This window comes from Passer montanus, unplaced genomic scaffold (assembly GCF_014805655.1).
Source record: "Passer montanus isolate IOZ18808 unplaced genomic scaffold, ASM1480565v1 scaffold11, whole genome shotgun sequence".
Classification (NCBI taxonomy): Eukaryota; Metazoa; Chordata; class Aves; order Passeriformes; family Passeridae; genus Passer; species Passer montanus.
The window spans coordinates 10,763,927-10,788,202 of NW_024357613.1; the positions used below are offsets into that span (position 1 = coordinate 10,763,927).

Below are 24,276 nucleotides of genomic sequence, written 5' to 3' on the forward strand. Positions count from 1 at the left end.
CCCCTTCCCGGCCGCGGGCCCCAGCCCGGCCCGGCCCGAGCGCGGGAAACCGCGCGCTGCTCCCGCCGGGACGAGCCGGGAGCCTCCCGCCTGCCCCGCCCCGGAGCTCACGGCAATCGCTGGTCCCGTAGGCCCGGGCTGAGGCCTTTGGAGGCTGCCCGGGGCTGCGCCGCACGACACGCGCGCTTACCTGGTGTCGTTCCGCGCTGCTGCCGCGCTGCTCCCGGGAAGCCCGAGGTTTAATGCCGGCGGCCGCTGCCGTCGGCGGTCGCGCTGCCAAACCCCTGCAGGGACATCGTTACCGCCCGACAGCCGCGCTCGGCCTCCGCGAGCGGCTGCCGCCGGGGGCGTAACGCTCCTGCCGCCCGAGCCGGGGCCACCCGCTGCCGCCTCCGTCACCGCCCGCCCTCGGCCGCCTCCCCGAACCAGATTTAAAGGGCTCGCGGGCGGGCGAGTCCTGCGGCAGCAGCGGCAGATGGCTCTCCGGCGGGCAGAGAGCAGGGGAGGCCAAGGGCGCGGCAAACGCAGCCCCAGACGCGCGGGTCCCGGCGCTCCGAGCCAGCGGGAGAGCCTCGCTCCGCTCCCGGACGGCGCCCGCGGCGAGAGAGGGGGGCGGCGGCGCGGTGCACGCCGGGAGCTGTAGTCCGGAGGGGGCGGGGCGGCGGCGGCCGCGCTTCCCGTGACGGCAGCAGAGCGGAAGTTGGTGCCGCGTCCGCCGCGCGCCGCACGTGCCGCGCGCCCCTCGCGCCGCCGTGCCCCGCCGCGGGACGGGCGCGCAGCAGCAGCAGCAGCAGCAGCAGCAGCAGCAGCAGCAGCAGCAGCAGCAGCAGCAGCAGCAGCAGCATGGCGGCAGAGCTGCGGCTCCGCCTGGCCGAGACCCTGCAGCTGGTGGCGCGCAGAAACGAGAAGAGCGGCGTGGAGCTGAGCCGATTCGTGGCGAAGCAGGTGAGGAGCGGGCGGTGCGGCTCTCGCTGGCAGCCCCCCGCGCGTCCGTTCTCCCTCCGTGAGGGAGGGTCTGTAGGGACCACCGCGGAGCGAAGGGAGCGCCCCCTCTGCCTCCCCTCCCGGCAGCTGTGCGTGCCCGACCCCTCGGGCGGCCGGCGGGAGCTGATCCCCCCTCTCTCTCTCCCTCCTCCTCTCCCTGCTGCTGCTTCTTGCCCTCCTCGCCCCTTTCGGGGACGCGCGGACCATGAAGGTCCTCTTGTGTATGCTGGGCCCCTTCCTATTGCGCCTCGCCCCGCAGTTAAAGTCTTCAGTCCCTTCCATGCCCCCTGGGGTGACTCAGGAAGCGTGGCACCTTCACCTTAGAGGTTTGTTATCGAGCACCGAGACCGTAACTAGTCTCTGCTCTGTTGCTGTTTTGCGTGTCTTCTTTAATTACCTTAAAACAGCATGTGGGATAAAAAAAAGGCATGGATTTTCTAGGCTTTGCTTTGAGGTTTTTTTTTGTTTGGTTTTTTGTTTTTGTTTTTTTTTTTTTTTTAATCACAGTCTCCAGGTTGTAGTGATGCTGAAAACATGGTCCTACAGTCACCTTCATGCTTAGGCTGCCTTAAGCTCTGAGAGGCACACCTGCCTTTAGGAAAGTTAAGACCGATCTCCTTTCGTGCTCTGAAGTGCTTGAGGACGTGTAGTAACAGGATATCAGCACATCAGATATTGTTTTATTAATACTTTTCGTAGTAGAGCTTTTGAAACCCCTCAGATGAGTACGCATTTTGGGGCTCAAAGTCTCTGTTTCTCTTTGAGTGTCTAAGAAATGTCCCAGTTGTTTGAAGATGAAAAGTCTGAAGTATCATATTTTTTCAGAATATTGGCTTTCAGCCCGAGTTGCTGTCGCAGTTGTGTTTGGGAAGGCTTTCATACTGGTACTCGAGGTTCTTTGTTGGTAGACAGACGGCTCTTCTGTCGCTGCAAATAGCAGGATCCAAGTAAAATTGACACGAATATACAGTCCCGAGTGGAAGCTAGTTGATGGGAAGCAGTGATGAGGAGTTGCTTTTCAAGAGAGAGAAGCTGCTGAGGAATAGAAAAGGGGATGATGTGGATACAAGTTGTCGCAGACAGATGGAGCAGCGAACCAGAAGCGAGTCACCCAGATCCGAGATTGGGAAAGGCACTGTGCCCTTTCCCTTTCGGTGATTGTTTGGGATATGGTTCAGGTTTAGAAGCCTTGCTAGTGGAAATTCCTGAAGAGTGATTGTATAGAGGGAACCTGGAACAGCACATTATTTAACATTGGCACGTCCTTTTGAGAACTGAACTGCTGTTTCCAGGCTTGGAAGCTACAGCTCTAGGATTGTTTTAAGCTTGTCTTGCCAGTAAACAAACTCCATCTCTAAACGTCGTACCTGATTTCCTGCTTTGTATATAGCCTGGGAAGCAATGCATTCTGGAAATTTAGAGCTCTCTTTGCTCTACAGCTTTGTTATGTCTTTCTGGCAACATACTTCTTCAAAACTATTCCATACAGGAATGAAACTTGCCCACAAGTGCTAAGTAAGGAGCAGTCTTTTCAGGTTCATAGTATGGCATAGTTCATGTGGTTATGGAAGGTTCTGTTCCCTGTGCTTGGGTATGTAATAAAATTAGAGCCTTTTCTGTAAAGCATTTTTATGTACCATGAACTCTGCAAATATACAGCAAATTTCTGTGCTCTTAATGAGAAAGATGGGATGAAATGCTTTCTGAACCGTCTTTATTTCCCATTTTTGAATAATTTTTTGTTATTGTAGAAGCAATAGGTCTCCACAAACTGCTGGAATGTGCTTTTGGCTCTGAGTTACCAAAGATCTGCCAGAAAGTCTTCCTGCATAAAATTCCAAATGTGAATTTTGTGCAGATGTATGTTTTTTGGATGCCTGTGATCATGTAATTTCAGCAGAGAAGTTAATCACTGAGAAGGTTAAAACACTCCTAGGAATGGAACTTTAATGCAAAAACTCCCTCACTGTTTTCTCTCCTTTGCATCTACCACAGTGCTTATATGGAAATATATGCATCAAAGAACCTGACCCCTTTGGATGTTTCATCTGTTTAGTCTATGCAACCTTCCTAAGTGGACAGGAGCTCTTGAGCACACCATTCTTGATTTTTCTTTTTAAATTTCTTGGTGGTTTATGTTGTCATCCTTCATTTTTCTGTGTAGCAGTGAAAGTTGTTTTAATAATAACTCCAAGCTCTTATTTAGAGGCCTTCAGTCTTAGCATTTGATGTTGAGAAATGCCTTTATTCCTTTATATTAATAAATGTAGAGAAAAGGAGATGACCTAGTGGTCTCAAATTCACTCAGTTACCCACTGTCTGTCAGAAAAATGTCCTGATGGTCTGGCAACTAAGGCAGTGGTTTTTTCATACTAAAATGTGAATTCAACATTTTGTTTGAAAGATTAGTTAGACTTTACATCGTGTAGCATTAGAAATAAGGGAAGGTATGTTGCACTTTGGCTTCCGTCTTGGGCTGTATTGTCATCTTCTGCTACGTTTTGAAAAGCTGTGATTTTTGGCACACCTTATGTCAATGATACAAAGTCAATGAGAAACTTCTTGCTTGCATCCTCTCTTGTGAGGGAGAGATCTGTCCAACTCTGTCAAAGATGTGTTGGAGGAGGTTTAGGAAATTCCAGCTTGTGAGACCACTTTTTTTTTTGTTTCCCTTGAACTGTGTGGGTTGTAGGAGGAGTGTGGGCTCGTGTTTTGGTTTATCTTGCTGAACTGAACAGCTGCCAAAGAGTGGTGCTGCTCTGTTTTGTTTTAGCCTCTTCCCAAGGCCAAGCCACACCTTCGTGTTGCTTCTCTTATCTTCAGCCCAGTAAGAGTGCTCATTTGGAAAATCCATTCAACTTTCCCACCCAGTGTAAGATTTTGTAAGGATTCATTTGGATCATCTTGCTGAGTTGGTTGCTGCACAGTCATACAGCTGTTGTGTGAGGGAACAGAGATGAGAACACGAGTTCCTGTGGTGAAGAGGAAGAAAGATTTCCATGTGTAACCCTCCTGCCCTCCCAACTCTTTATGAGTATCTCAGTGTTAAATCTGTGGTATAACCTTTGTATGGTGAGCAGAAATGTAGATTTTATATACCAGCTTGCTTGTTGCTGTGATCCTTTTATGAATTTAGAGTTTGGATTAAGATAAGTATTATTAAAGATTTCTGTACCTTGTGTGCTCTGAACACATGTACACTGCAAGTTGGGAAGGAGATGTGCATCCTGCTGCTGGAGCAGTGGCTGGGGTCATGTTTGACTCCAGGTCTCAGTCCTAGCTGTGTCTGCTTCATGTATATCTTTAATAATAGGCTGTGTGTGTTGTGTGTATGTGTTTTGTGCTTGGAGGCACAGTCTCTTGTGATGCTTTCTCAAAGCAGCTGTTTGGAACCCCATGTGCAGATTTGACTATTCCAGACTTGAACACTTTCAGATCAGCTGTCTATTGCTATAGGTTGAAAAAGCTGGTATTTCATAAAGCCATGAAATACCAGCTTTTTGGTAAAAAACAACCCCCTCTGACAGTATTCTTCTTTTCCATAACATTTTTCATTTAGGCTTTGAGGTCAGATAAACAGTCTCTTTGTAGAATGAGAATGCTGCCACTGTGATTTTTGAACAGTTTTATGGTACTGCACACAATGACTAAAAAACTGCTTCCTCTCACAAAATTGCTAAATGGCATGAATTTGTTGGACAGTAGACATGTAAATACAGAATTTTACTGAATCAGTCGCATTATTTATTATTTTGTTGTTAACTGGCTTTATTTGATATTCAAAGCTCTGGTTAATAAATTAGGTACCCTGTTGTGCCTTGTTTGGGTAGCCAAAGATGTAATTGATTTGAAAATTGGAGGTACTTTTTGGTTTTTTTCCGGTTGAGTTTATTTCTGGTTCTTTTGAGCCATTCTGCCTTTGAACAGCTTATTAGTCATTTTGCCAATCAAAATCTGATTCTGTGTAATGAGCAAGGCTTTGGTCCATTTTAAAAATTATTTCTAGTGCTGCTGTGATAGATGAGAGGCAGATAAACTTATCTTTTGTAAAAACAAACCTGAAGCCTGTAAGAAACAGGTTGCAATTAATGTGATGAGTTTGATATTTGTAGTGTATATACCTCACTGGTATTCTTTATGCTGTGTGGGGATGAATGTCTTTTCAAATTCAGGAGACCAAGGAACTTGAATAGGTTTGCATGTGTTCTGGAGGGGTGTGGACAGTGGTATAATCAAAGGACAGCTGCACTCTTGTAAAAATGAAACCATCCCTGAGATGGTGAGACCAGGAACAGGTCTTACCAGAGTTACTAAAGTCTAGGAGAAGCAGGGATTGGCTGCATGTGGTGCTGAAACAAAAGACTACCTGAATTACAGAATATTTATGTCTTGAACAGGATAAGGGTTCACTCAGTAAGGGAGGGGAGCATGGAGCATCCAAAGTTGAGAGCAAAACCGCTACAGTGCAAATTCATAATCCTGATTTTCAAAATTACTTGTACTGCAGTATGTGTTAAACATCATGGAAGTGGAGAGATGCTTGGGTAGTAACATGAACTCAAAAGAGAAAGATATTTAAGGGTAAGACACAAGAAATGGGTTGTTCATCAATAACAAAGTTAGGAGGGCTGGGGGCGTTAGGCAGGGGAGATGTGAGGTTAAGGTGTATTGGTTTGGGGTTTTTTCTTCCAGCAGATGTGAATATGTTTTCCTTGTATTTTAAAGAACTAAATGACTGTTTTTGTGTAACAGTATAAAAAGAAAAAGGATTTCAACTTCAAAACTGCAGATACAAGCTGCTTCTTGTTAAGAGCATTGCTTGCTGTAATTCTTGTCAGAACTGTGAAAATAACCCTGTGCTCATGACTGATTGAATGCTTTTTTCTTGTTAAGAGATAGTGAACATGAAGTAAGTTTAAATTTTAATTTAATGTCATAAATGTTTTGTGGCTCTCATGAGACCAAGCTGTTAAGATCAATGGAAATTCTAGGAAGATGTGTTAATTGTATTAATTGTTTCAACATTTCCCCAATTTTTTCTTAAAAAAAAATACAAACTGCCTGATCTTTCAGTTGTAAAATATAATTTAGGATTTTGGGACTGCTTTGTAATTCCTGTTTAGTATATTGTTCTGCATCTTACTCCTGTATTGTAATTTATTTTTTTTTTTTAATAATGAGAGCTCTGTCAATTGAGTACTTGCTTTGGGATTTTGGACTCCCTTCTGGTTTTGAACTATTTGTTCCTGTAAAATTCACTCTGACCCCTGCATGAATAGTTCTGAAGTTAAAAGTCAAAATAATTTCCCATTTAACCTGTTTTCACTTCCCATCATTTCAGGTTTGGACTCCGCAGGATCGTCAGTGCATCCTCAATACTTTAGCGCTGTTACTGCTGGATAAAGAATGTACCGTATTGATCGGCCGGCAAGTTCGGCCCATCCTGCTGGATTTGTTGGAAAGAAATGCAGAAGCTATCAAAGCTGGTGGCCAAATCAACCACGATCGGCATGAAAGGCTCTGTGTAGCCATGAGCAAGCTGGTTGCTGACCACCCTGATGTTCTGCCGTGAGTAATGAGATGTCAATGTTTGAATTTAGGAAATGTTAGAACCTGCTCCTGGAGGCAGGGTAAATCAGGTTTTTGTTAATAGATGGATTGGGATGATTAGAGAGAAGGACACTGACTGACTGGCATTTTTATATTTTAGAACTGGTGTTTATACTGGTGTTTTATTTATTTTAGGACTGTTTGATTGCAATGGAAAGGAGATATGTAGCCGTTTTGGTTATTATCTGTAGAAATACAGCAATATATAAGCACAAAGAAAATGTATAGGGGAAAAGAGAGAGGATAAGAGTAGAAAGATCTCAATATCCGCGGTTCCAGTGGCAAGACGTGGTTGTTGCAGTTTCAGTGTCCATTGGTCCAAGTGATGGTCGAAGGGTTTATCCATCACGAGGTGGGAGGAGCCCATGGAATACAAAATTCATTGGGTTAATAAACACTCAGGTTCAGGTGGGAATGGCCAGGTACCTCCCCTGGTGGGGGAGAGTTTTACACTGTGTTGCAACACTGTGGGTCATGCTCTGATGGAAGTTCCTAAAAGTGAATCTGGGGGCACTTCGGGGATTTTGATTCGTGACTCCTCCCAAGACAAGGCAGCTGCCTCTAACATAGCTGAGCCAGTTATGCCCAGTCGGAAGGGATGAAAGCCTTCAGTGGGAATGTCCCGGTATTTCCCCCAGGGGAGTTTTTGCACCTGAGCCACTTGAGTAAGGGAGGACATTGTCATGATAAAAACATTATCCCACCTTACGGGATTTGCTTCTTACTGGTCTCTTCCGGACGTGGCCCAAACCCCTGCTTGTAGCCCTGAGTGATGGGTGCTCGGCCCCTCTGCCCCTGGGCTGTGACCCTGCCCATCCTCAGCAAAGCACTGCAGCTTTTGCAGATGGGCAATTGTTTGAGTCATCATTAACATTGCAGTTAGCATTTCATCCAAGCAGTATGTGCTTATTTGTGTTCACGGGTGAAGAGAGGTAGGGTCAGGATTTGAATTGTCTCCCACAGTCACAAATGCATTTTGAGCAGAAATAATTATTAAGTAAATACAAGACTCAAACACAGTTTAATTAAATCGTGTTGTAAGATGCAATTTGACTTTCACCTGTGATCTACAGAAAAACAAAACAGCTTGAAAATAGTTCACAACCAAAATCTCTGAGTTTAATATTGGACCTCTAGGCTGGTAGAAGATAAAGTTGCATAAGTAGGAATCTGTATTACTTTTTCAGTAAACAAGAGCAATCAAAGCATTTTCACCAAAGGCAGCACTGTTTCCCCTTGATAATGAAGTAATGATTTCTAATAAGGTGAAGTGTCTGTTGTCAGCTGATTGCTGAAGTGGTTGTCTTTCCCTTGTGTGGATGAAGTTAATTCCAGGCCTTAGTTCTCAGTACAGTCAGTTACTGTCTTAGGACCAGTGCTCTGACATCTTTATTAGTGCCTGGCTTTCTTTCTTCTGACTTACATGTTTGTGTTCCATCTCTTTTTCTCTCACTTTTTTCTAAAGATTTGCTTTAAGATACTTTAAAACTACATCACCAGTTTTCCAGAGGCTTTTCCTGGAGAGCTCAGATGCAAGCACAGTCCGGTATGGGCGCAGACGAATGAAGCTACGGGACCTCATGGAGGCTGCCTACAGATTTTTACAGAAGGAGCCATCAGTTTTCCGGGAGCTATGGGACTGGAGTGTGTGTGTTCCACTCCTAAGGAGTCATGACACTTTAGTCCGTTGGTAAGTTAAATCTCCAAATGATCTTTGCTGAATAGCTGTATCTGTATCTTGAGTTGTAATTAACAATGTTCACATGCAATAGAAAGTGTCTTCAAGTAATACCAGCAATCTGTACCAATGGTGTCTGTACTTGTGCTTCTTAACTGACCTTCTGAAAGCTATCGTGATCCATCACAAAGTGTATTTCAGACTAGCACTTAGTAGTGCTTAAAACTATGGTCTAGAGAATCTTTCCAAATTATTTCAGTTTGCCCAAGTTGGTTCTTTTTTCAGTTGTTTGTGTGTTGATTTCTCAGCAGCTGTAAAATGTAGTTTATTTAAGCTGCACCTTGTATTGGCCCTGTTACAGGTTTCATGTGGGATTTTGGTCAGATCTTTCATGTTAGGTGTCTGCCCACAGGGCTTCAGCTTAATCAGTGCTCTACCTTATTTAGTATTGATAGTGCCTTTTATTTTAAAAAAGATGTTTAATAGTCTTCACTTTTTAAAACAAAAATTCTGAACTGTGTTAGTAGCACATAATTTCAGTAAGGTGTATAATTTAGGAAGGGCAGAAGTAAGAGCATTGTCAAATCTATCAGTCATTTATGAAGCTCTTCAAAATGACAGTGTCAGAAAAAGAGAGAGAACTTGAAATTCATTGAGTAGAATTGCTTTACCTGGTGTTCAACCAATAGTCTTAAGTAAGTGAATGAGCTGACTCTTAAACATTTATTCTGAAACAATCTTCTGCCTTCTCCCCCCTCTTCTTTCCCCCATCTCTTCCTTCCCCACATCATGCTCCTTGAAAACTTTGTTCTTGGAAGTTAAAAACAGCATTATAATGAATGAGAACTGGTTTATGATTTATATTAAATGTTCTTTTGTTGCAAGACAGCTTTATGTAGTCACGAGTTGGGAGTTATTGGCTTTTTTAGGCACTTAGAATTTATTTCATTGCATTAAGTTTACTTTAGAAATAGCATGAAATGCAATTTTGGAAGGAAAATGGTAGGAGGAAAAAAATGGGCAGAGATGACTTCATTTTCCTTGTCTTATATGTTAACCTTCATTTATTTAGGAAAGTGCATTCCGTTATTATATTTCTGCTGATAATTCAGTTCTTCAGATAAATGTTAGCTAATTGATGTATAAATTAAAACTGTGCCCTGATAGAATTGCTTTCCTCAGCTCTGAGATATTTGTCTAATCTGAAAGAATGTTAGGCATAGTGCTAAAATAATTTCTATGAATAAAGTTTTCTGCACATTTTCCCAAGCTTGGTGTTTTGTTATGCAACTGACAGTTGTCGAACTACATTCCTTAAAACTGTTTTGACATATTTTGTTCTAAATGTAATTTTTAGGTATACTTCAAACTGTCTTGCTCTGGTTACATGCATGAGTGATGAGCATAAATCATCTTTCCTGAAGAAGATATTCAATCCTGAGGAGCTGATACATTTCAGACTGAAGTAAGGACTTTTAAAATCTTGAACACTACTTGTTTTTCTTGATGACTTTCAGCTGAGTTAATAAACATGGGTTTCACAGGTTGCTAGAAGAATCTCAGCTGCAGAATGTGGAACGAGCCTTAGTTTTGGCTAATCCAGACTCCTCATTTTGGCAAAAGGAGAAAGAACTGCACTACACACAAGGACATGTTGTGTCGGGTGACCTCTCTGCACGTGTAGTAGCTGTCTGTGGCATTGTGCTGCCTAGACTACAGTATGTTTCTGAAGAGCAGGTATGTAATCCACAGTGAAACCAGTACATTTTTGTTTCAGGAATTTCTAAGTATAGTGAACTGACTATTGCCTGATTGGATGATATTGAGATACTGTGGGTAATGTGTGTATCTTTACCTTTCTGAGAGTGTGCTGTAAACTAGTGTTGCATAATTCTGGCACCACAGAGGAGCTCTGCAGTGGAGTGAAGGAGCAATAGTGCTGTTCATTACAAACTTCATATAGCAGTTTGTACAAACATACTACAAAAGAATATTCAGCCTTACATAGTAACTTCAGTCTCAGTTGGGGTGACAATCCTTAGCTGACTAAAGCCAGGATCTGGGGCAGTTGCTTTTACCTGCCTGACCTAGGGGTTTTTGTGCTATGCAGGCATCTTGTATGCAGCTTTTCTCCAAACATATGCTCAGTTCTTCTATGAAAAGAAGAAAACAAGGCTGCTGTTTAAACTTTTCCAGAAGGCAGAGAGAGGGGAAAGGAAGTGAGCAAGAATTTACTGTCACCACTTGAGAAAGTGAACTGTAGACTATAGTGCCTTATAGATTTGGGAAGCCCATCGAAGTCATAAACAATTTTAAACAAACAGTATTAAATCTTTTTTCTTCTAAATTGCTATCTAATTTAAGCTGTTCAGATCCCTTTTTGTAGCTACAGTCAGTATTCCCGACTTTTTCTCCTTAGCCGAGTTCTTTTGTTTAACTTTGTAACAGTGATCTACAACAGGACAAAAAAAAATGAAGAGTACCAGTGTCCAGAATTGTTTCAGTGGCCAAAGCAAGGAAAGAGGATTTTTCCCTCCAAATTCCTCTTCCCCCATGCTGTTTTTCTCCCTGCTTCTGTTTTTGGTAAACATTTTTAAACAAACAGTATTAAATATTTTTTCTTCTAAATTGCTATCTAAGTTAAGATGTTCAGATCCCTTTTTGTAGCTACAGCCAGTATTCCTGACTTTTTCTCCTTTATGTACCAGTTTTAGCTCTTAGCTGAGTTCTTTTGTTTAACTTTGTAACAGTGATCTACAACAGGACAAAAAAAAATGAAGAGTACCAGTGTCCAGAATTGTTTCAGTGGCCAAAGCAAGGAAAGAGGATTTTTCCCTCCAAATTCCTCTTCCCCCATGCTGTTTTTCTCCCTGCTTCTGTTTTTGAATTCAGTGTTTTCTAGCCTTTTGGGATTTTTTATATAGGATTGTGAGAGAGTGGTTTGGAATTCACTGTAGCAGGGGAAACTAGAGCTGTTTAAGAAGATTCTTACTCCCTTGGCAGCATCACTGCTGCTGCAGCTCTGCTGAAGCCAGGCCTGGATTACTGATTAACTGGATTGCTGAAAAAATACTCTTTATTTCTGAGGGAGGTGAGAACTTCCCTGAAAGGAATGCTTTTATTTTTTTTAATAGCCACAGGTATTCTTCTTACTCCCATGGCAGCATCACCGCTGCTGCAGCTCTGCTGAAGCCAGGCCATGCTATAAACTGGATTACTGAAAAAATACTCTTTATTTCTGAGGGAGGTGAGAACTTCCCTGAAAGGAATGCTTTTATTTTTTTTAATAGCCACAGGTATTCCACTGATCTGGTCTACAGTGTAGTTCCAGTTACAATAGGGAGGTTCCAGTGGCAGCTTAGGAGGTCTGATGAAGATGTAGGAGCAAACTGTGAGGGGAAGCAGGTTCTCTTGTTTCCAGAGAAGTACATCAAGCTATATCTGAAAAAAGGTCAGACTTAAATACAAGACATTTGTTTCTATGCTCTGTTTCCTTTCCTCTGAGCCTTTTGGAACAAAAGACTCATTTTTGTGCTATATATAGATATATGACTGTAAGAGCCAGAATATTTGGAGACTATCTGTAGCATTGATTAATTATCATTCAATAAACTGAATTCATTGAATTTTGAATAAAATGAAAATGATATTGAATATACCTTTTTTTTTCATTCACTGAGTTTAATGATCTTATACTTTGGCTCCTACAGAAAGAAGTAAATACATGTCTGTGGCATTGATTAATTACCATTCAATAAACTGAATTAATTTAATTTTGAATAAAATGAAGATGTTATTGAATATACCTTTTTTTTTATTCACTGAGTTTAATGATCTTATACTTTGGCTCCTACAGAAAGAAGTAAATACATTTATTCATTTAATATTCATATTTGCATCATTTGAATGCAACTTCTGTTTGATTTGTCCTGTGATTTGGATCCATTCTGATGACTCAATTTAGCAAATTATATTTGATTGACATGAGTTATGACTGAATAGTTACTATGCCTGTACTGCCAACTTAGTGTGAATTCCCCTTGGGATCAAGTTGTATGTATACTTTTCATTAAGTGACTCACCTATAGTAGGTTTTGGATGAAATCTGCTTTAATATATGTAAATAAATACAACCATAGACTTCTTTATTTTATTTGATAAGCAGATCTGCAGGCTAAAATTTTTCTTGTTGTTACACTCACTTTCCTAATTGTTCTGTGTGGTACAACAGTGCTAAGAAAAGTAATTTCAAGTGCAGTAACCGACATTTTATGTTTGAACAGGAAAATAACACCAGCAGTTTTGTTTTGGTTGAATCTGCCTTCACAAATCTTCAAAACCTTGCTATTGCTGTGGCATATCAGACTCCTGTTTTATTAGAAGGACCAATAGGATGTGGCAAAACTTCTTTAATTGAATATTTAGCGGCTGTTACAGGAAGAGCAAAACCTCCTCATATTTTGAAAGTTCAGCTTGGAGATCAAACTGATAGTAAGGTAAGTGATGGGTTTGTTTGATGTTTGAATCATGAGACATAACTTAAAGCATGGACTTAATTTTCTAATAATATAATGTTTTCACTCAAGGACCCTACAGTGCCCAGCTCTTTAGTACTGGTCTTAATATTGGTGAAAATGAATAAATAAACAAGAAAAATAACTGTTATTTTCCAGTAGATTTTAAATTCTTTGCATAATTGTACTAAACCTCTATCATTCAAATTATGTTTTATCAGGGTTTTTCAATGTGGAAGAGCTCTACTGGGTTTTTTTTTTAAATTTTAAAATATTAATTTATATTTGAAAAAGCAGAATTATGGTGCTGAAGGTTATATGAATACTCTTATTTCAGTTTAAGTGAGCTAATGTTAGTTTAATCTGATGCCTTTTTTGTGATAAAGGTGAGATAAAGTAAAATACTGGGATGGTGAGGTGACTTGCAATTATATAATAATGATTAAGCTCTATCTGTAAAAAAAATTATGTACTTCTTGTTTTGTATATAGAATTTTGGAGCTTGAGTTATGTTGTTTGGCTCAATTTATTTTTCGTTTTTGAAAACTACCAGAAGTTAACAGAAGGTTTCTATTAGCATCCATGAGAACCTTCTTTGTTTGCATGGTACACCTAGTTTCACCATCTCACAGACTGTGTCTTCTCATATACCAAGAGTAAGACCATCATATTTAAGAAAAAGGGGTGAAGTTCAAGGTATAAAATATGTAGCAGGAAAATCACAAACTCAATTTTTAAAGCAGTGCTTATTTTGAAGTTAGTACTTGAGAGAAAAACAAAGTCTTGACTGAATTTTACCTTTGAATAACTTGCTTTGTAGTTCTGTTTACTACCTTCGTCACAGAGTTTTCAAAAATATAAAGTTTGGTGTGACCCTAGACAGTTTTCTGTTACTTTAGATTGCTTGTAAATTAGGGTGACACAGCTCATTAATTCACTTCCAATTACCTGATTTGTTTTCATTATTGAGTTTCAGTTAAATTGTCACCGGAGGCAGGAAACTCTTCTTAATTAAAAAAAGTGCAATGCTGGGCACTGATTGCCAGATAGATTGTTTAGTAAGGTGACGGTAAAGTGTAACTTCTGTGTTTAGTAAGGTGGAGGTGAAGTGTCACTTCTGTCCCAACTTTGGTCGTGTTTGCCATCCCCTCCTCTGGGGAGGTGGTGCCAGGTCTCTGATGTTTCTGTCACAGACGCTGCTGGGGATGTATCGATGCACGGATGTACCAGGGGAGTTTGTGTGGCAGCCTGGCACCTTGACACAAGCTGTTACCAAAGGTCACTGGATACTGCTGGAGGATATTGATTACGCTCCTCTGGATGTGGTAGGTAGCTTTATGTTTGCTTTAAGGTACTGCATCATGGCAGTTCTGGAGTCTGATAACCAGGGGTCTGGAGCAGCACACTGAAAATGCTGCTGCTTTGGAAGGTGTTGGACAGAATTCACCTGTCTTGGTTCACATGTTTGCACACCTCATTAGTCGTGACCCTGACACTGATCACAGATTTCACTCTGAAAACTGGAGTTGACACTGATCATGTGTCTGATAATGAGTCTATTTAATAGTATCTTGGTGTTTGAAACCAACTGTGGTCCTGAACACTACAAAATATTGTCAATATATGAGGCTGGTGCTGTTAATAAGATTTTTTTTTTGTGTTTGTGCCCTTTTTTCCCTTCCACATATTTTTTCTTACACATTTCTTTGGTATTAAAAATGTGCTGTTGCACTAAGCATTGTAAGTTTTAACAGATTTCCTGGGGTTTTTTTGGCTCCAGAACAACTAGTTAGTCAGTCCTTGCCTCTTGAAGTAATGGCTACTGAAAACAAGTCATTTACAAGTATGGTGTGATAGAGATGTTTTGCTGCATAGGCCTGCTGGACATTCTGCTGGTTGTTTCCTTTCATATCTGTCCCATAAAGCATCCTTTGTGTGACTGAATAACCTGTTTATTTGGTTCTAGGCTTTCTGGTATAGAAATAGAAGATTTATAAAAAAACAAATGCATAGAGCTTGTATGTACAGACAATTCACTGCTAGGAGATTGTGCACTTACTTGCTTCAGTGGATTTAGCTGACTGCACTCATGATGACCATAGCCTGAGTAGTATCCTGCATTCATCAAATCCCTTTCTTCATGTCCTCCCTGCAGGCATCTTGTCTGCTTTCTCCATATCAAAGAATTTCTTTGTTCCTGCTTCTGTGCTGAAGGGTTGGTGTAGTCATGCACCAACTTCTTTCTTTTTACCACCATTATTGTCCTACCCCAGGGAAAGCTAGATTTTATAAATAGATACCAAACTCTCCTGGGGTAGCAGTATATACACTAAAAAAGGTTGTTGTTGGAGAATGACATCTTTGAGACACAGGTCATCTTTGTTTAGGCAGATAAACAAAATAAAGCTTCTGATCTGAATGTGTCTAATAAGTCATTTGATAATTTTAAAATAAATAGTTTTGATTTGGACTTGCAGTGTGAAGGCTGTCATTTCCATTCTCTAATAATTAAATTTGAATACAGGAGAAAAAATGGTAAATAAACATTACACCTTTGGCTTCCACTGCTGATTAAAATTGCTGGGAACTCTGCAGTTCCTGTTAGCATCACTTGGAAGTGTATCTCTGGAAATAGCAGTTGCTGGCAATGTAATGCTGCTCAGTGGCATTGCTCCAGCATCTCAAGTGTGAAATAAGTGTGGATGGTTGTGCTGTCTGTTAGTGTCACCAAAAAAAAAAGTTTATAATTTTTCTTTTTGTCTCCAGATCTCTGTGCTGATTCCTCTTTTGGAGAAAAAAGAGTTACTGATTCCTGGTCGTGGTGACTGCTTAAAAGTAGCACCAGGATTCCAATTTTTTGCAACCAGAAGGTAGGTTTGTAAACTTAAATGAGATTGAGAACACGGGTATCCTATTTTTAAGTCCAAGGTACTTTTTAGTACAAGGTACTTGTGTGGGAGTATTATAGCAGTTTCCAATTAACAAGCAATATAAGTCATGTAATAGAAACTAAAAGATTAATTTTTTTTACTTGAAAGCAGCCTTGGGGTGAGTCCCAGTCTTTGTACAGAAAAAATAGCTTCAACAAAGGCTGAAAAAATGAACCTTGCTGGGAGGAACCCTACAAAACCAACCCATCACCAAGACAAAATACCACTCTTAGGAATGTGTGAAAAAGGTTTATTATTGATAGTTATGAAAGTCTTGCAACAATATAGGTATTTGTAATGTCTTCTAACCAGAAAAAGATAAAATATACTCTGCCTGATTTTTTCACTGTAGTAGTGGCTCCTGCCTGGGATATCAAAATGACTTTTTGTGTAAGAAAATGTAATGTTGTATTAAGGTTAAAGGTTAGGAGGTCTATGTGGGGAATGCCAGTTACATGGTTTTCAAATGTTTTGTAGTTTATTTCAAAGCCTTTAACAAATTTTCCTGCTTTTGTCTTACTTCTATAAATTTGTTTTTCTGATCTATTTTTTCTTGAATTGAGTCTTCTGTATTCCACTCCTTTGGTCGCCTCATTTCATGAGAATTTTTATTTCTTTATGCATGGTTGTCATGGTTTAACCTCAGTCAGCAATTAACACCACACAGGCACTGGCTCAGTCCCCTGCAGCAGGGAGAGAGTTGGAAGAGAGAAAGCGGGAAAAATCATGGGTTGAAATAGAGTTTAGGTAAAGCGAAAGCTTTCCACACAAACAAAGAGACAAACCCTATCACTCCGAGCATCCCCTTTATATGCTAGGCACAACCCCATCTGATATGGAATATCCTTGTGGGATAACTGATCCAGTTGGGATCAGCTCTCATGGCCATGTCCCATGCCAACTCCCTGTGTTCCCTCACCCACCTCTGCTGGGGTGGTGCTGGTGCTTTTCTGAGAAGCAGGAGAGGCCATGCCTCTCTGGAAGCCCTGCTCAGGGATAGCTAAGACATCCCTGTATTAGCAGCACTGTTTGGGTCACAAATGCAAAACACAGCCCCACACCAGCTACTGTGAAGAAATTTAACTCTATCCCCACCAAAACCAGCACATCAGTGCACAGTTTGTATAGCAGCAAATTATCATTTTCATTAAGCTCATTAGAGTAGATTCTGTAAATCTGTTGCAGTTTACACATGGGAAATAGTATTTAACAATGGAAACCGAACACAATACAACAAAGAAGAAAAAAATTAATGAAAACCCTCTAGAAAACAAAAGCCAAACCACAACCCCAAATCTAATGCTTTGCATGTGCAAGGCTGCTTCTACAGTGGGTAAAAACACATGGCTGAATAGTTATTTCTGTAGTAAAAGAGCAAAGGGAATTGAATGTATGCTGGAAAGAGTGGAGTCTGGAGGACAAGAAAGAAGAGTTGTGAAACACAATTATTCTGTGGAGGGGACAGGGCTGAAGATGCTTTTCCTGCATCTCTGCAATAAGATCACAGATCCTTTAAGGTACTTCACAGGCCACTTCTGTCAGGTTTCTCCCTTTACAAAAGATTCTCTGTGTTGCTTCTGTTTGTGCAGATAGACTACTGACAGTAAGTTAAGTCTTTCTGAAAGTATCTCTGGAGATTTTGGCATATAGGAGGAAAAACACTGTGATAACAAGTAACTAGGAAAGCATGGATAGGCAAGGTGGGGTACATGACAGTACAGTGACAGTGTCATTTATGCCTGTTGGATTATGCTGTAGCAGCTGTTGTGACATGTTCTTTGATGCACTGAAAATGCTGAATTCTTCAGCCACACTCAACATGCTCTGTTTCTTCATTGTTGTTTTGATTTAGGATATTCAGCTGTGGTGGAGGTTGGTACAGGCAGCAAAGCAGCCATGCTGCTCTTCTGGACAAATACTGGACCAAAATACATCTGGATAACATGAGCAAAGGAGAGCTCAAGGAGGTATGGGGGTGTGTTGCTCCATTCTGGCATGTCAATAATTGTTTGATTTTAGGATAATAAATGTTTTTCAGTACTTAATTGAATCCTTATTTTATCTTCACATTCTACAATAGACTCTTACAATTTCAGCTTTGTGCTGCCAATTTTGAAGTAAACAGGCAGTTTGTCAGGAAAATTCGAAGTGAATTGAACAAAGGTTCCTGGAACTTGCCTTGACAGACATAATTGTGCTTTGTGTGGGTCTAAAAATCAAGTTACTTTGCTTCTTATTAGCCCACAGGGACTTGAAAACAGAGAGAAATAGAAAAAAAGAAAATTGAGTTTACTCTAATTTGGTGTTCCAAGCTTTGAGCTGAAAAATAGTTGGTCAGTTGTCAGTTAAAAGTAACTGCTTTTATTAACATCTTTCTTTTGTTAGCATCTCTGGGAGGTGTTTGCTCTTTGTAGTTCTTCAGAAGATTAAAACAGCCTAGGGCTCATATGAAAATTCAATTCTCTGGCGATTCTCCTTGTGATACAGAGCTCAAAACAGGATCTGATTCTAAAAGAACCTTGACTGAGGGAAAAGGTAGTGAATAGTATCTAGCAGAGTTGAGGAGAAAGTTCGGAATTTTCTAGAATGGAGAAGACAGCTTTTTCAGTAGAATTCATTCACTCCTTTGGACTCATTCAGCAGCTGGCACAATTATAGGTGGCCTTAAATATCTGTGTGGTTTTTTCCTTTCTTGTCATTTGTCAGGAGTTAGGAGTGTTACTAGGAGTCACTTGTTAGGAGTGGGGCAAGAACAACTATCAAAACCTTATGATAAAACAAAACTTGAATGTTAGCTATGTCTCTTACCACCAGGTTCTTTTTATTCTTTTTCTTCAACTTTGTAGCTGAAGTCACAAAAATGTACAAATTAAGCACTAAGATTCCACAGTAGTACACTTGCTTGCCTTGGAAAAAGTCTCGTGATCTTCTTGTTAATCTTAAAAGTCTGTTTGGCAGGGTAGGACCAGTTTTCCTGGCCTGTATCTGTGAAAAATAATTTTGAGAAGCAATATTTTGGTTGGCAAGTTTTAGTGGAGAGAACTGAGCTGAAAGGAAATTATAAAAGAAAAATTATCCCCTTAACATGCTCAAATGAATTTAGTCATAAAAAGAAGGGTGAGAGGTAAGGACCTCTGTTACCAGTTGTAAACTGGTCATGGTTTGGGTTCAGATAGGATTGAATGTCCTTTTTGTTCTTCCTGTTGGTATTTGTGCAAATGTATTAAATGAATTGGAGTAGAGTTGAGCTGGAAAAGTTCCTTTTTGGCATGGAAATCAGTATCATAGTAGTCATAATTTCTATTTTCTTCAGGTAAGAGATTGCAAGAGAGCAGTTTTATGTAGCTTGCTAGCTAACATATCTATTGAAGAATCTCCCAGTAAAAACTGGGGTGCTGTTGGTTTCTTTCCTTTGCGGATGGGTTTGTTGGTTTGTTTAATTTTTTTCTTTTTTGTTTCTGGTTTCAGGTCCTCCAAAGGAGATACCCCAACCTTGCTCTTGTGACAGATCACTTGCTGGACATTTTCATTGACCTTGCTGGAGACAAGTATCAGGCACCAGAAAACAGTGCTGCTGGCTCCAGTCACATGCCAGAAGCAGCATCAGAATCGAGATCAGAACACAAGAAACCAAATCTGGAAGGACGAGAACTATCTCTAAGGTTGTCTTTTCTTAAATATTTATTGGAAGTCAGCTAGCTACAGAGATAGAAGGGTTTATTTTCATTATTTTTCTTAATTTTTTAGAAATAATGGTGATAGCTTGAATTATTAAATGTGAAAAACTGGGAAATACATTTTTTGTTTTAAAATAATGATTAATATATTGTTTAAAGAAAGTCATTCTGGATTATTTAAATTTCCTATTTGCTATACTTCATACTTTCTCCCAGGCATGGGGGAATGTGTGGGTTCTGTCATATGCAGCGCTTTGTTGGCATCAGGCCATATGAATTTATTCTTAATTATTGTTAACACAAGATATCAGTACTAGTTAAGAACTGGAAGGCGCTGTATAATGTTCTCTCAGTAGCTAGAAGATAAAATTTTCAGTAACTGATTATACTATCTAGATTATTTCATGCTGAGCACTCAACATTATAACTTAAGGTGACTGAAGATAACTGTATCTGTAATGCACTGTTAATTTCAGAAATTCTGTGATGAAATGTAGTTTGGTGCTGAATTATTTCTTCCTCTCCTACCAAATGTCAGTTCTACTCATCTGGAATTTCTGTAACCAGTAGTGCTTTGTGAATTAATTAGTAAATGCTAGGTGTGGGTAGTACCTGATATTTTTGTGGAGCATAATAAGAACATCAGTTTTTTCTGGAACCAAATTTCCTTTTCTTGCCTTTTGGAAGATCTTGTTGTTCGTAAGGAATCAGTGTCTTGAAAAGAATGGGTGGTTTATACCTTTCTGGGTTCTTTAATACCTTTGAGTTTTACAGTTACAGTTATGATTTAATGGGAGTATGTATTTATTTATAAGCAATGTTGGTCTGTGCTCAGCTGCTCCTCAGGATTATCGTCCTTTGTGCCTTCCCATGTACAACTTGCACAACAACTACATGTTCAAGTGCCACAAGATGATGTTGTGACCTAAGCTGAACATGAAAGACAGTGCTGTGCATTTTGGCATGTTTGTACCAAATCTTTTTGGTTTTTCTTTTTAGAGACCTACTGAATTGGTGCAGCAGGATTGCTTGCAACTTTGACAGTAATTCTTCAACCACAGCAGTGAATATTTTTCAGGAGGTGCGGTAAGACTTGATGCAGAAATTGTTCCAATTGATCCCAAATTCCAGCCATGTCTCACAAAATGCTCTCTTTGGGAATGTGAGATGGGAATTTGTTTGGGTTTTTTTTGAAGCAATTGGACTGTAGTTGGAATGTTTGTGATCTCTCTGATCAGAAGCTTTTGTTGCTACTAGGAACGTTTTTTGCAGTAATGTGCTAAAAGAATTTCCTGCTATCTTACAAACTGCATGGTACAAAATAATTGTAACTGATAAAAGTTGGGATTGCATGTGGTGGAGACCTTTCTTTTTCTTGTAATATGGGGCTACTTTTCTACTTACTCTTCATCAGCTTACGGTATAGGTTGAAGACTTTTTGGGTGTGCATCCATCACAGGCAGTTTTGAGATGTGAGATCTTTTAATGTTACTTCTGCCTTCATTTTGGTCCATACATCTAAAAACAGCTCTTGTGGCTGGGCATTGAAAAAGTTTTTATTTTGATGTAAGCCCACTACATTACAGAGTTTAGAAGTTCTTATTGCATCTGTTTGAACTTTGTTTGACTTAATCAGAGGACAGTGAAATAGGTTTATTTACAATGGTTGAATTGAATTTGGGTTCCTTTAGATTAAGATGGTGCTTTGTCAGATAAAATCATACAAAATTAGTTTTCAAGTTGGTTTTCCCGTTGACAGGCATTGGACTGTTTCACAGCCATGTTGTCCAACCAAGGCAGCAGACAGAAAATGGCAAAAGTTATTGGAAGTTACTTAAACATTTCAAAAAAAAAGGTATGGTGAGCTATAATTAACATGATCTTTACTGTTAGTATTCTATAGCTTGCATTTTTTTTATGATTAATTGAAACATGTTGCGCTATTTTTTGTCATTTAAAATTATGTCCACCTCTCTTTCCCAAACAGTTTTTTTTTTTTGCTTTCTGTTCCATCCCAGGGTCTGCTTTTCTCCTATTTTATATTCAGCTGCATTTCTTTTTTCTTGGAAGGTTCCAGGCAACCTGTTTTAGAGCAAATGACCTCATGATGCAAAAGAAGGATTTCACAGGTGGAGCAGCACAGCTGCCTAAGCACATGATACCACTAGATGGACAGGGTAGCAAAGAATGTGTTTTTTCTTAGGTGGTTCACAGTGAATGTTAATCACTCTAACCAGAGATCAGAGAGAAACATGATCTTTACTGGTACTTGTTCTGTACTCACTGATTGCAAAATCAGCTGCCTCTCTGGAAATCACAGTGAATGTTAATCACTCTAACAGAGAGATCAGAGAGAAACATGATCTTTAGTGGTACTTGTTCTGTACTCACTGATTGCAAAATCAGCTGCCTCTCTGGAGCTCTGTAAATGACAGAATTAAAACCACTTCTTTGTCAACTGTTTCTGAATGTAGAAGTCTGCACAGCAAATATCCGCTATTGTTACTTTAAGTTGACAAATGGATCCCTGAGACTTCTGTGGGTTTTTCTCTTTGTCCTTCTTTGCACTATTTCCTTACAGGAATGTATTATTCCCTGCAAGGGGCAAAATATCCTTACTCACACAGAGGGTTTTTTAAAGGGAGATTGTTTATTGTTAAAATAACTGTTCAAGTTTCTGTAGTTGAACTACTGTGGAAGTAGATGAAGTAGAAATACAGTGGCAAAGACTATTACCAAGTTATTAAGTTGAAAGTTGTTTGTACAGATAAAAACACTTGAGGTCCTTCACTATTTTAGGTGGTGATTATGTAAAACCTCCAAAATACAGAAAAAAATTAACTTGCTGCAAAATAATGCTGGTAGCATGGTGTGGGTGTTCTTACTATGATGTAAGCAACATTAGTATTGGAAATGCTGATGCTTTTTTCACAGGTGGAGTTCTTCTGTGAACTCTACAAACCGGAAATTTCAATACGGGAACAAGAAGTCTCTGTAGGAAGAGTGAATCTTGTGAAGAAGCAGATCCAGGCTCTCACTGTACAAAGGTAGAATATCCTGTAGCTTCCATGTGAATTGAAATATTTTTTGGTGGAATAGAATGGACTGCAGGTCAGAGGGTTTAAGGAAAATGCGGATTGGGTATTCTCATTCTAATGAAAGGAATGTGAGAGCTCTTTTCCTTGCTATCTAAGTTTTACCTTGTGTATTTTTAAGAGTGTCTGCGTCATGCTTCTGGCAGCCAAAGCATGGAGATTTTCAGCTTCTTTGAACTAGAGTGTCTTCAAAAGTGTAGATCCACAGCTGTTATAAAAAGATTTTGATGGCTCTACCTTGGTAGAGGGAGATTTTTGTATGTGTTGGTAACTCTATTGGCCAGAAAGTTATTTGGAAACCCTGAATTTTTAGGTTGTATCTTGAAAAAAATTAGTATTTTAGAAAGGTATCTTAGAGCTATTTCTTTTCAGACCCATATTAAAAAAAATCCTAAATCAAACCACTCCACTAAAAAAAAACAATAAAGGTAAAATTGGAATGAGCTCCTTGATAAATCTTAGTTTGAGTAACTTGTTTTTTTTCTCCAGGGCAAAACACACCTTTGCTGCCACACGGCCATCTGCAGTACTGATTGAACAGCTTGCAGTGTGTGTTGTCAAAGGGGAGCCTGTGCTCTTGGTTGGTGAAACAGGAACTGGCAAAACCTCAGCAGTCCAGTACCTAGCTCATATTACAGGTAAATAATGTGTGAAAATTGTAACTTGCATGAAGATGATTTGAAAACCAACAAATGAACAAACCCACAAGTTGATGGTGCTTTTCATCTCTGTTTCAAGGACACCGTTTGAGGGTTGTCAACATGAACCAACAAAGTGACACGGCAGATCTCTTAGGGGGGTGAGTCACTGACCACTGCTTTTCTGTTCTGCAGAACAAATGGGCAGTATCTGTTACCTAGTAAGATAAATGTCTTAGTAAACATGTTTGCATGCAGAAACCTTATTGTTCTTGCTGAAGAGCAGAGCAGTTTCACTGAATTGTGTGCAGAGCTGTGTGTGATGAGGTCATTCAAAAACACAGCCCAATGTCTTTAAAAATGGCTAAGCTGTTCGATATAAATCTGATGTAATATTCACTGGACAGATTGGTAATATTACAAATATTTTGCTTATCAGGGTGTTCTGTCTTTACAAAATTGCCTCAGGGTACATTAAAATATGTGCAATTCTATTTAGTTTGTTAGTTGACTAAAAATCTTCAGAAACAAGGGTTCATCCATGCAACTTATTGTTGTTTCAAGTAACTGGTTTTGGGCTTGTTTTCTTAAGTTCACAGGTGACTCTGTCTCACATAAGTATTACTCTTTTTCTTCTCTTCAGTTACAAGCCTGTGGATAACAAGCTGATCTGGCTCCCTCTGCGAGAGTCTTTTGAAGAACTCTTCTCTCAGACATTCTCTAGGAAGAAAAATCAAACATTCTTGGGACACATTCAGACTTGCTATAGGCAGAAACGTTGGCATGATCTGCTAAAACTAATGCAGCATATTCATAAATCTGCTCTTAATAAAGAAGTAAAAGAAAATGCATCTGGTAAGACTTCAGATGGATCAAACACACATTAGTGCTAAACCATGCACAGGGTAGTTAAATACTGGTGACTTCTGTTCTTTTAATTTGGGTTTGTTTGAGTTTGGGTTTTTTTCCTCCCTGTATATTATATCTTTTTTTTCTGGTTTTGAGAAATGCAGTGTCAACATTGCAACAGGACATTCAGAACACTAGTTGGGTTAGAACACTGTTAGAACAATGGTTGGGTTTTATTTTTTCTTCTCCTTTTTCTAACTCGTCTCTGCTGTTAGCTATGTCTGAGAGTGTGGAGATTGTC

At 39.9% G+C, this 24,276-nt stretch overlaps 2 protein-coding genes across 3 annotated transcripts in view; one reads left to right on the top strand and one right to left on the bottom strand.

Annotated features, from left to right (window-relative positions):
* The window catches only part of CASP8AP2 (caspase 8 associated protein 2), a 20,816-nt gene extending 20,240 nt beyond the window's left edge, over window positions 1–576 (bottom strand). For both annotated transcript variants that reach the window (XM_039726820.1, XM_039726829.1), the window contains exon 1: window positions 191–576. The gene's annotated coding sequence lies outside the window, so the exon portion shown is untranslated. The remainder of the gene's footprint in view (window positions 1–190) is intronic.
* Window positions 577–802: 226 nt separating this feature from the next.
* Window positions 803–24,276, top strand: part of MDN1 (midasin AAA ATPase 1) — a 92,827-nt gene continuing 69,353 nt past the window's right edge. The window contains exons 1-16 of the mRNA XM_039727789.1: window positions 803–945; window positions 6,326–6,552; window positions 8,060–8,284; window positions 9,630–9,737; window positions 9,817–10,009; window positions 12,556–12,768; window positions 13,980–14,111; window positions 15,553–15,656; window positions 17,569–17,683; window positions 19,185–19,378; window positions 20,393–20,474; window positions 21,153–21,248; window positions 22,328–22,440; window positions 22,978–23,126; window positions 23,227–23,287; window positions 23,770–23,981. Of these exons, the coding sequence (XP_039583723.1) occupies window positions 844–945; window positions 6,326–6,552; window positions 8,060–8,284; window positions 9,630–9,737; window positions 9,817–10,009; window positions 12,556–12,768; window positions 13,980–14,111; window positions 15,553–15,656; window positions 17,569–17,683; window positions 19,185–19,378; window positions 20,393–20,474; window positions 21,153–21,248; window positions 22,328–22,440; window positions 22,978–23,126; window positions 23,227–23,287; window positions 23,770–23,981 (2,326 nt within the window). The 5' untranslated portion in view covers window positions 803–843. The remainder of the gene's footprint in view (window positions 946–6,325; window positions 6,553–8,059; window positions 8,285–9,629; window positions 9,738–9,816; window positions 10,010–12,555; window positions 12,769–13,979; window positions 14,112–15,552; window positions 15,657–17,568; window positions 17,684–19,184; window positions 19,379–20,392; window positions 20,475–21,152; window positions 21,249–22,327; window positions 22,441–22,977; window positions 23,127–23,226; window positions 23,288–23,769; window positions 23,982–24,276) is intronic.